General features: G+C 44.3%; 1 protein-coding gene across 5 annotated transcripts in view; it reads right to left on the bottom strand.

Moving 5' to 3' along the window:
- The window catches only part of ACO1 (aconitase 1), a 60,576-nt gene that overhangs the window by 40,282 nt on the left and 8,110 nt on the right, over positions 1-12,184 (bottom strand). For all 5 annotated transcript variants that reach the window (XM_035140443.3, XM_035140441.3, XM_088658590.1 and 2 more), the window contains 2 exons: positions 6,689-6,807; positions 4,998-5,166 (listed from right to left, as the gene is read on the bottom strand). In XM_035140443.3, coding sequence (XP_034996334.2) covers positions 4,998-5,166; positions 6,689-6,785 — 266 coding nt within the window. In that variant the 5' untranslated portion in view covers positions 6,786-6,807. Of the gene's footprint in view, positions 1-4,997; positions 5,167-6,688; positions 6,808-12,184 lie in introns of those variants that run through there.

The following is a 12,184-nucleotide window of genomic DNA, read 5'->3' as shown; positions in this document are numbered from 1 at the left end:
CAGCAGGCTTGTGGTGGTGAAATTCTGGAGATGCAGATCACAAAACGAGTTCATGGTAAAAAGGTCAAACTAGGGTGAAGAAAAGTTCTAGTCTGGTATGGAAAATACACCAGATAGTACCAGAGATACTTCCACAGGAAGCTGCTTTATGACAGCGTATCAGAAAGTCACTCCAACAGATCACAGGTTTTGAGTTCTACCACGGCCAACTATGAACATGCATCCTTTCCTTGAGTAAAGTTAGGAGAGAGTATTATATACTCACCCAAACCCCACAAAAACAGTTGCTGCCCTTTATTTTAGAATATCACTGTGCCATTATTACAGCTTCTAAAAGAAGCTGCTAACAATTCTGTTGTTTGATGAGTTAGTCCTACATTCGTTGTTAGAGGGGTACACAAGCAACAATTAAACAAAACCTTTGCATGAGAAGTTCAGCATGTCTACCAAACACAGACATGTTCGGATTAGATGAAGCAGCCCTGGAATCATTTCAAAAAGCTCATTATGAGTTTCCTTAAGACCACACAACAAGCTAAGCCAGACTTGGAACACAAACCAGTAGTTCTGCTACTCTACCCTACCTATATTCTAGCAATGCATTGCAATGCAATGCATTCCCCACCCCCACCCCACCCCTTTTTTTTACCCAGGACGCACCTACTCAGTAGGTCTTTGGTGGAAAACAAACAGGCACCACTATTTTGGGGCGCCTTCATTGTGGCGAACCATGCTTGGGAATGTGTGTGGTTCCAGGGAGCTCAGTAGGCTACAGCCCTATTTGATCCATTGTTACACAGTTAAGATCATGTGAGGAGTCTGCATGTGTAGCACAAATATCTGAAAGGAAGGAATTTCCATGCATACTGGGTGACACGTATTCTGGAACTCCATATGGAATTAATGCACAATCTAAAATGACACAATCTCACCATTGTAGGTATACATGTGGATTGCGCATGCATATATGAATCACAGGTTGCCATTTTGTGTATATATATATAATCACAAAACAAAGAAACCCCCAGTCCTGATTTTAAGCATCGCTTTGAAAATACGGGTTGAATCTGAAATGGACACCTTGACCATAGTGACACTGGCAACCTTCCCTGCAATCTTTGAACCTCTAGTTCCAAGAACAAACACACTCTCAATTCAAATGACGTGTCTGTGTGTCAGTTTATCTTTCTAACTCAATACAATCTGTTGCAAACCCAGTTTGGGAGAAAACAGATTGCCATACCAAGGAATGGATTGGCTAGCTTCAGGTTTGCATGCATATATATACAGTGGTGCCTCGCTAGACGAATTTAATTCGTTCCACGGGTCTTTTCTTATAACGAAAAATTCGTCTAGCGAATCCCATAGGAATGCATTGAATTTTTTTTGAAATTTTTTTGCCCATAGGAAGGCATTAATTGAATTTCAATGCATTCCTATGGGAAACCATGATTCGCTAGACGAATTTTTCATAAAATGAATTCGTCTAGCGAGGCAACCTCCGCTTGAAAAATCCTTCCGTTAAGCGAAAATTTCGTTAAGCAGGGCATTCGTTAAGCGAGGCACCACTGTATATAAAATTTCAACTTTTACAATTTCAAATAAACATTTTACAAACTTTAAAATATCCAATGACTTCCCTTCTTCTCTTTCCATGGTTCGTTTTAAATATCATACATCCCTACATATTTTAGTGTAACCATTCAAATCAGTTTTCCACTTTTACATCCATCAAAAAAAAATTTATTCTGTTGAATTTATCTTAATGCTGCCAGCACTTTCAGCTGCATACTGTTATTTTCCATATATTCAATACTTTTAAAAAAATCTTTAAATGTATGTTCTTCTTGCTCTATATGTTAAATCTGCAAGTTGGGCATATTCTGTCAATTTAAGTTGCCAGTACTCTTCGGTTGGGTCGGGACCTTGCTCACTTTCCATTTTTGGGCTAACTAAACACGGGCCCGCAATTGTTGCAGAACAGGCTTGCATTTTAAATACTTGCATCACAACCCCCATGTCACTTACTGCGAACCTTCCTAGTTACTATGTTGGAAGGTGCAGGTTCAAAAAGGACAGGAGTGTTTGCTGGATGCAAAGAAGTGTCTTTAAACAAAAACAGCTAACAAGCATAAATCTCATTAAAATTAAGAAAGAGGATCAAGAACAGGTATTGAAGTAAAATTAGTACAGTGGTGCCTCACTTAACGAATGCCCTGCTTAACGAAATTTCCGCTTAACGAAAGGATTTTTCGAGCAGAGCTTGCCTCGCTAGACAAATGCATTTTACGAAAAATTCGTCTAGCGAATCACGGTTTCCCATAGGAATGCATTGAAATTCAATTAATGCGTTCCTATGGGCAAAAAAAAAGTCGAAAAAATCAGTGCATTCCTATGGGATTCGCTAGATGAATTTTTCGCTATAAGAAAAGACCCGTGGAACGAATTAATTTCGTCTAGCGAGGCACCACTGTAATATATATATATATATATATATATATATATATATATATATATATATAAAATTTTATTTTTTTAACAACCTTTATTTTAATTCTTTAAAATCTTACAAAGCAAAAAAAAGGAAAATTAAATGCATAAATGCATAAGGAAATAACAAATCATACAAAATCATACAAATCTAAATTAGTAATACATATAATCTCAGGGGGACGCGGGTAGCGCTGTGGGTTAAACCACTGAGCCTAGGGCTTGCCGATCAGAAGGTCGGCAGTTCGAATCCCCGCAACGGGGTGAGCTCCCATTGCTCGGTCCCTGCTCCTGCCCATCTAGCAGTTCAAAAGCACAGAGTGCAAGTAGATATATAGGTACTGCTCCAGCGGGAAGGTAAACAGCGTTTCCGTGCATTGCTCTGGTTCGCCAGAAGCGGCTTAGTCATGCTGGCCACATGACCCGGAAGCTGTATGCTGGCTCCTTCGGCCAGTAAAGCGAGATGAGCGCTGCAACCCCAGAGTCGTCCGCGACTGGACCTAACAGTCAGGAGTCCCTTTACCTTTACCTATAATCTCAGGACCACTGTTTTCTAGAAAAACAACAACTGGGGCTCATTATTATGCTTTACTGCTTCCTCTAGGACAGGGTTTCCCAAACTTGGGTCTCCAGCTGTTTTTGGACTACAACTCCCATCATCCCTTGCTAACAGGACCAGTGGTCAGGGATGATGGGAATCGTAGTATAAAAACAGCTGGAAACTCAAGTTTGGGAAAGCCTGTGATAGGATTTCTGGACTAAATTTACCGTAGTTTTTCATTGTGTGTGGTGTGTGTGTGTGCGCACACACACACACACACAACTGTGCCTCTTTTGTCTTACAACAAACAGATCCTGCACAAAATGTAATCTCTCTCTGTCTTTTCCTTCTCTCTCCTCATAATTCCAGTCTGCAGTATGTACCTCAATACGAAGGTCGCTGAGGAATACAACGAATGTTAATCATTGAAAGAGACCTGAAACACAGACAGGAAAGGAAAGATGTGCATGTAAAGGGCAGTTTGCTGAAATTCAGCGGTCCGTAATTTTCGACTAGGCTTGGTAACCATGCCCAAAACTTGCAGCTGTCAGGACTTTGAACTTCCTCTTATCTCTGCCCTCCACATTGTGCCTCTGCACAAGGTCAGGGACAATTCCCTTCCCCAGCTACAACTTCAATGCACAAAAGGATGGCAGGAGGCTTGCTGGTTGGTATCCTGCACAGTCATGGTGCTGGTGGAGCAAAGTGTGGGCTCCACCTTAGTCTGAGATCTGGATTAAACTTGGATTCCAACTCCCCACTTAAGAGAACACTGGTTTTACAAGCACTGAGAAATGTAGCACTTTTCCCCGATTGCTTCTTTTGGGAAAGCTTTCCCATGGCCAGGTCAAATGACAGCCGTCAGTCAGTGAACAGCTACTGCCTGAACAACATTCAAGTCCATTTGTGCAGAGCTCCTGCTCTGACAGGCATAAGCGCTGCCTTGCTAGGAGGCCACATGGCTGTTGTCAGCAAGCACTGACTGATATGTGCCTTGGTTCTTCCCAGGTCAACATAACTTTCCTTATTACGTCTATTTGGCGCAGCTTGCAGAAAATCCAATCTGCGCACACCAATGGCAGTTGCACAACATTCTCGTTATATGCTGCTGGAGTACTGCTCATGTGCTGAGCAGAACATTGTTTCAGGGAGGGCCTAGGGTTGTATCCAGTGAAATTGTCCTGTTAGTGCAAGGGCTTCTCCCTGGACAACAGGGCTTCTTCTCCCTCTCCTCATCTGCCCCATTCCTCTCTTCCAAATCTGCTCCAGAAGGTTGGGGGGGGACCCCCCTAGAACAGAGCTGAGGGGGTGCAGGGAGAAGAATTTCTCTTTTTTGGTCCTTTTTAATACTTTATTGACAATCTTATACAACAAATATAGTATACATCTTCTTTAACTAGACATCAGTATAAATCTTATAAACAAAACAACAACCATATACAACAATACTCCATTTGTTAACAAACAATAAACTTAATTTATATTTCTACTATCTCTTGTTTTCTTCTCTATTTATTAACATAGATTAAAAAACAAAAAAAACCACATAATTGGACTTCCTATCATTTCCCGATGTGTATTTTCCTTCTGATGGTGAATATACCTAACATTACTAGCTTATCCTTTGTCTCCTTTCTAATACATTCTTAGAACAGTACTTAACCTTTGGTTTATTTCATTTATATTTTATTAATCCAGGGTCAATCAAATGTTGCCATAGACTTAATATATGTATAAAGAATTCCTGTTGCGCAGGTAGATCTCCTTGGGATAATGGTACAATTTCATTGGATATACCCCCTAATGCTAAGAGGGTTGAGAAACTCACTCTAATGTGCTGAATTAAAATTCTTTCAGACGTTCTTCTCCAAAAAGACCCTTGTCTCTAGAAAATGACTCTGCTGCTAAACTGCGACAACACCTTAGATAAAAACAAAAATGGGAAAAAACCCACAATACAACTCACGTAAAGTCTTGTAGAATAACTCGGGCGGGCTTAAATGGCACTTCGATGTTCTTGTGTTGCATCGCGTTCCAGTTTAGGATGTTTTCAACATCTCCCTTCTTTACCAGGAACTCATCACAGTTGCGGACTGAGGCCTCCAGCAACACTCTGATAGAGAACGGCAAACGTTCTGGGAAGGAAAGCACCTCTATTAGAAGCATGTGGAGACTAAAGCTGTATGGTACATATGTACGGAGTTTAAACTGTAAACTGTAATATAGCAAATAGGAGGTTCCATTCTGTTGGTGGGGTGAAGTTGTAGCTCGAAACTTCTAAGTCACAACCATCCACAGTTCCTTGGTGCAAGGTAGCTATACATTGAGAGACACATTCCTCCCTTTCATGCTACACAGACCACCATTATGGAGATCTTTCTTTCTTTCTTTCTTTCTTTCTTTCTTTCTTTCTTTCTTAATCGCAAGCCACTTTTGAGATTCTGGATGAAAAGCTATGTAGAACTATTTTAAACTACAAATACAAACAAATACACATTTACAGTCGTACCTTGGAAGCCGAACGCCTTGGGAGTCGAACATTTTGGCTCCCGAATGCTGAAAACCCAGAATGAATGTTCTGGTCTGTGAACGTTCTTTGGAAGCTGAACATCCGACGTGGTTTCCGCAGCTTCCGATTGAATGCAAGAAGCTCCTGCAGCCAATCGGAAGCCGCGCCTTCATTGTTGAAAGTTTTCGGAAGTCAAACGGACTTCCGGAATGGATTCTGTTCGACAGCCAAGGTACGACTGTACAGTGGTACCTCGACTTACGAAGACGATCCGTTCCGCGGCCGTCTTTGTAAGTCGAGTTTTTCGGATGTCGAAGAGTGTGGACGGCGCATGTGTGAGTGCGATTTTGCGCTTCTGCGCATGTGCAGACTGCGTGCGGCGAAAAGACTTCTGGCGTTGCGACTTCGGAAGTCGAAACCTTCGGAAGTCAAAGCGTTCGGATGTCGAGGTATGACTGTACTTTAAAAAGAATACCCATGCAGCCACATCATATGCAACTTCTGCACACATGTGAAGAACATAGGAAGCTACTTTGCACTAAATTAGACCACTGGGTCCATCTAACCCAATCAGATTAGCAGGATTTCATCTAACCCAATCAGATTAGCTCCAGGATTTCATACAGGGGTCTCTCCCAGTCCTGCGTGGAGATGCCTGGGATTGAACCTGGAACCTACTCCATTGCAGCTTCCCTCCCAACCTCTGAACCCTCTGCGGGGATCGCTCTCCTCCTGAGGAGGCTTGGGAAAAACACAACTTCACTCCCAAGCCTCTGCGGGGATCGCTCTCCCGCAGTGGCATGGGGGAGAGCTGCCACACACACACCCCCGGAAGGCTGGCAGTGCGCAGCTACAGCCACCCCAACACTATTCGTGGTAATTTGGGTCCGCTGGGTGGATATTTGCACCCCGGCGCCACATCTGCTAAAGACGGCCCTGCCAGTCCCACTACCAGACAGCCTCCTAACCAGAGATACCACGGACTGGAACAAGAAACCTTCTCTTTGCTAAGCACATGCTATGGCTCGTCCAAAGCATAAGCGCAAGCAATCAAGTGATGTGTGTGCATATTTGAACTGCCTCGAAAGCTACAGCTGCCAAGCAACTTTCTTACAGGGAACAACTCCCTCTGAATGTAACAAACGTACCATATCTTGGGTCTCCCAGGCGGTTCAAATTGAAGAATTTTTTTGTCGCTTGGCTCGGGTCCAGCGGTTCCGCCAGATGTGCAAAAGGGTTGCTCATGGCTGAAATATCTTGGAAGTCACTGGAAATACAAGATGGGGCCACGCCAAGTTAAGAATTGGAGCAAGCTTAACTTTTATTTGTTATTTATTCGACATATTAGTCCCTTCACCATCAGGTCCCGGGTAGGTTTAAAATTCAATATTAAAAACGTTTTAAAACAAATTACAGTCACAGGAATAGGACAGGTCCTAAAAACATGCACCTCAGGTGCCAAAGGCCAAAGCCTTATTTGTACAAATCTGGAATAACCTGCATATAGTCAAATTACACATTCACTATGTTTTCTAAAATTTGCAGTTTTTTACATAAATTGTAAACTAGTTCATCAGTTTTAATACAGTTCTCTCAAAAATCCCTTTGGAAATATAAAAAGGGAAGTATAAAAATGGCAGGGCATTTTCCCACACACACCACTCCCTTTATTATCCCATATTGGAACTGTTACTTTTTAAGGTCTTTTTGCACTGCCCTGAATAATAATTATAGAATAAAAATAATTTGTGGATTTCTCCAGTGGATGGTATATAATTTTAATAATAATACATGCATTATCTAGTCATAGGTACTGACAACAACGCTGTAAGGCTGAAAGAAAGAGTAGCTTATCTAAGGCTACCAAATAAAAAAAATTCCTTAATTTGTAGCTCAGTCTCTTGGCTGAGGTTGATGGGAGCTGAAGCCCAACAATTTATCAAAAGACCACAGGTTCCCCATCCCTGGACAAAATCAAATCTTTCCAGTACACCTCATTCCCTGCCTTATTTCTTGCCTTCCTTGGTGCATCTCTCACATCACTGGGCTCACCACTTGTTTTGGTGCTTCTTAACTTGCAAAGTGCCTCTGCAAGTCTTTTCGTATCACAATCTTCCAAATTGTTTCAGTGACAGCCTGAACACCTCTGCCAAGCGCAATTATACATTTACTTAAATCTCCAAATTAGAAGGTTCCATGAGCATTAGGAACGCTGGGAAGCTATAATAATTTTAAAAAAAACTACAGAAGGATAGCAAGAGAATTAGCAGTCTGGCGCATCTTGGTGGGGGGCATATTTTGGAAAGGAAACCCTCACAGAGTGGGGGGAAGGGGCTGGTTAAGCATGAGATTTTCTCAGGGTTCCAGACCACTGCAAACTAACAGAGGAAACATCCCAGACCCTCCAAGAATGTCCTGTTTTTACTTTTAAAAGGTAAAGGGACCCCTGACCATTAGGTCCAGTCGTGACCGACTCTGGGGTTGCGCACTCATCTCGCATTATTGGCCGAGGGAGCCAGTGCATAGCTTCCAGGTCATGTGGCAAGCATGACAAAGCCGCTTCTGGCAAACCAGAGCAGCACATGGAAACGCCGTTTACCTGCCCGCTATAGCGGTTCCTATTTATCTACTTGCATTTTGATGTGCTTTAGAACTGCTAGGTTGGCTGGAGCTGGGACCAAGCAATGGGAGCTCACCCCGTCACAGGGATTCGAACTGCCAACCTTCTGATCAGCAAGCCCTAGGCTCAGTGGTTTAGCCCACAGCGCCACCTGGGTCCCTAGAGTGGGGGGAAGGGGCTGGTTAAGCATGAGATTTTCTCAGGGTTCCAGACCACTGCAAACTAACAGAGGAAACATCCCAGACCCTCCAAGAATGTCCTGTTTTTACTTAGGATGTCCCTACTTTCATTGGAGAAATGTTGGAGGGTATGGAGTTATTCGACTCCCGAAGCAATCCTGTATAGGGAAGGGTTTTTTTAAAATAATGTTTAATGTTGTATTATGTTTTTATATCTATGTTGGACGCTGCCCAGAGTGGCTGGGGCAACCCAGTAAGATGTGTGGGGTATAAATAGTAATATTATTGTTATGGAATGGGACGTCCCTATTTTCATTGGAGAATTGTTGGAGGTTATTATATTCCTGGTTTTCACTAAAAGACTGGAGAAGGGCATAGTGTCCATAAATGCACAGAATCCGCCAGTTCATTTAAGTTAATGGTTATCTGCCGTCATTCATGTTGCTGCTCCTCCAAACAGGAGCACGTGGAAACCAAGCCATCCATCAAGAAAGAAGAGAGAAACTAAGCAGTTGTGCAAACTCCTACAAATCTGTGCTGACTTGAGGCAGCCAACAGCCAACCACAGAAACCAGGTTGCATTAGAATAAACAAGAACTCCACCTTCATACACTTGCAAAATTCGGGGGGGGGGGGGGAGAGAGAGAATTAAACGCAGCAGACATGTCACTTCCTGTCAGATCATTTATACTGCTCCTGAACTACAACTCCCATCATCCCCTGGCCATTGGATAGGCTGGCTGGGGCTGATAGGAGTCTAGCAACATTTGGAGGGTCACTTTTGCACCCCTGATTTAAGCCAGCAGCCAGGCGGGGTGGGTGGTGGGTGGGTGGGGAGGGTATCTGTTTACAACCAGGTTATAGATTGCTAAATATCCCTTGCAAAGTGGAACCCAGGTTAAACCTGAGCTATGCTGGTAAATTGTTGATTATTTTGCTTGGCTTTACACGTGGAATTAACTTTAATAAGAACTCCCTAAAATAACATTATAATGTGGTTATTTTGTGAGCATGAGAGGAGATTTAGGTTACGTCCCCGCTCCGAGGTATTATTTGCATAACGGGAGACAAGTTATATTCCACAAAGCATAAACATCAGGGCACCAGGATAAAGGTATGTGGAGCAAAGTTCATTTGCTGCAAAAACTGTTTCACAAGTTCCCTTGTATTTTACAGTGGCTGCAAATCCAGCTCTAGAGAGACAAGTTGAGATTCTGCCACCAGCCTCAAAAAGCAGCACAAGATCTACGATATGATATACCTAAAGATCTACGCAGTTTGTCTTAACATCTGGATCTTAAACAGAAATGAATTCTATACATTTCCCAATTTTCAACCGCAGAGGAGCAACGGCACCATTATAGTCCAGGCAGAATGAGGCCTTTGATTACTCGTTCTTCTGATTATACAGTCCCAGTGCTGCAACAGACAGACCATTTACACGGCAGACACCATGCTACTTACAAACTTGCTCTGCAGTGAATGGATGCCATTCAGCACAGAGGCTTATTCCAAAGCCAAGTCAACAGCCAGAGAAATAGAAGCTTTAAGGACGTTTATGATCTAATGAAGAAACAGGAGGAAGCGTCTCGGCTATTTGGGGAAATGGTTAAACCTCTCGCCTAGTAAAAATAATGAAATCTTTCAAAAAGGCAAACCCCGTTGCTCATCAGTTCGCACCATTTCCCTCTAAATTCTGGGATTCTGGATAAAAGAACACTTGCTTTGCTGGCCTGAATCAGTAGTTAGAATTTCTTGGTTCAGGAGAAAACCGCTCCACTTCTGGGTGGGGCGATGTTGTGGTCAGAACTTGTGGTCTCCGCACATGGCGGGGGCTGGCCTTAGCCCCTGCATCATCCGGGATGTCCCTGGCCGCGTTGCGGCCCCCAGCCAATCCGGGTGACTGGGGGGGCATGGCTTACTCCGTTTAAAGCAGTCGCATGGCCAGGGAGTCCTTTTTGGCTTCCGCTTCTGTGGTTCCTGTCCGAAGCCCGGGTGGAGGCTAGGGCCATGGCACGACCTTCCAGTGACTCTGGGGGGAAGCTCCCAGGGCCGTCTCTAGGCCTGGGCCAGGTGGTGCAAGGTGCCAGGGCGCCTGGCCACCAGGGGCGTGGAAGGGGCGCCGAACGGCTGGTGTCTGGGAGCAGCTGCTGCCGGCGCCCCCCGCCCACGGCAGCAGTAGTGCGCGGCCCTTGAGCTTCCTCTCGCCTGCTGCCACTCTAGGCAGGAGTCTCGCTGATTCTGCTTCAAGAGGAGGAGAGGAGAGGAGAGGAAGCTCAAGGGCCGTGCGCCCTCGCCAGGTCACTCCAGGTGCCGATGCGGCGGCTGTGGCCGGGGCTGCTCCTCCTCCTGCTGACCGTGCTGTGGGGCGGGGAAGTGCTCCCGGCTCAAGGGGTCCTGAGGCCGCTGCCATCCTCTGCCTCCACGGCACCCGGTGGCCACAACGCCACACCCGCCCTGGGCAGCAGTGGTTTCCCCAGCGGCGAGGCGGCACAGAGCAGCAATGCCTGGAGGGCGCCTCCACCATGCCGCACGGGGGAAAGTGCTGCTCAGTAAAGGCCAGTAATTCTGGGAAGGGGGGGCTGGAGGGACCTTTGCACCACAACGCCGGATGGGCTTAAGACGGCCCTGGAAGCTCCGAGTTGATGTGCACCAACAGGGCTCCCCATAATGGTGGTTAACCCTTGTGAGACTTCCTGCATGGCGGGAAGGAGTCAGATATAGTCGTTCAAGCCAATGCCTAAGCCAATACCACTCACATTCTGTAACCAATAAAGTTGTGACCTAAATTTGTCCATTTAACCTTATATACAGTGTCAAAGTGTTATTATTCTACATAGGAGAGAGACCTTAGGGTCTTGACACGCAACAAGAGGATCTAGCCAAGTCTTCCCAACCTGATGCCCTCCAGATATTTTAGACAGCGTTACAAATTCAGATATATAAACTAGGTGCCAAATGTCTCCTTAAAGCATGGTTGCAGTCTCCTAAACGAAATGCCTAGTTGCCATTTTGGGGCAAGATGGCTCTACATATGGCACAATGCACAAATCGCTTCCTGGCATTTTAGCAAAGAGCTAGTTTAATACGCATATGATTTCCAAAGGTTGCATCCTGCTACCTGATCATTCCCGTAAGGATATTTGGCAAGGAGGGCAATACCTACCTTTAGTACAAGGGGTTGGAGCAACATTGGTTGTGATTTCACAAGCTTACTAATTCAAGAAATTTCAACAGCCAAGAGGAGCTGAAGTAATTCGCAAACTGATTTAATCTACACAGCAAAGTCTTTAATCTTGATTACTACTGTATTTAAATCACTTTATCTCCATTACAGACACTACCCTTAATTGGCGCATATATCATCTATCTGCAGGTGCTTCCTGATAATGGGAACCTAACATTTAAAAATGAGATCTTAATAAAGTAAGGTTTAAAAAACTTAATTCCATGCCCCATGTCTGTTTATTCACTTTGTACTCCCCCACCTCCTATCCTGCCCCCCTCCCCCCCCTCTCTACGTGCAGCAAAATCAGGGATACACTTTGCAGTTCCTTCCCCATTTTCTTCTCTATGAGTAGGAATGGGCAGCCTGTGCTTCTAATGAACACAGGATCCTCCCCAGCCCGGTTGTTCATTTCTGTTAACAGCAATGGGAACTAAGGACTGGATAAGGTTATTTCCCGGTCTCATCACAGGGCAAGTAAAATCCTGCACTACAAGTAACCAACAGACAGGCACTTATTTGAAATAATATGAAAAATTCATTCTATTTCCAACGTTCAGAATGTTAGTTTTCTATTCCTGTCACTGTGCAGGTCACATGCCTGTGTTCTGCATTCCAG

Source organism: Zootoca vivipara, chromosome 15 (assembly GCF_965207765.1).
Source record: "Zootoca vivipara chromosome 15, rZooViv2.hap1.1, whole genome shotgun sequence".
NCBI classification, from domain to species: Eukaryota; Metazoa; Chordata; class Lepidosauria; order Squamata; family Lacertidae; genus Zootoca; species Zootoca vivipara.
The sequence above is the reverse complement of the archived record's forward strand: the minus strand, read 5'-3'. Positions and strand labels throughout refer to the sequence as shown.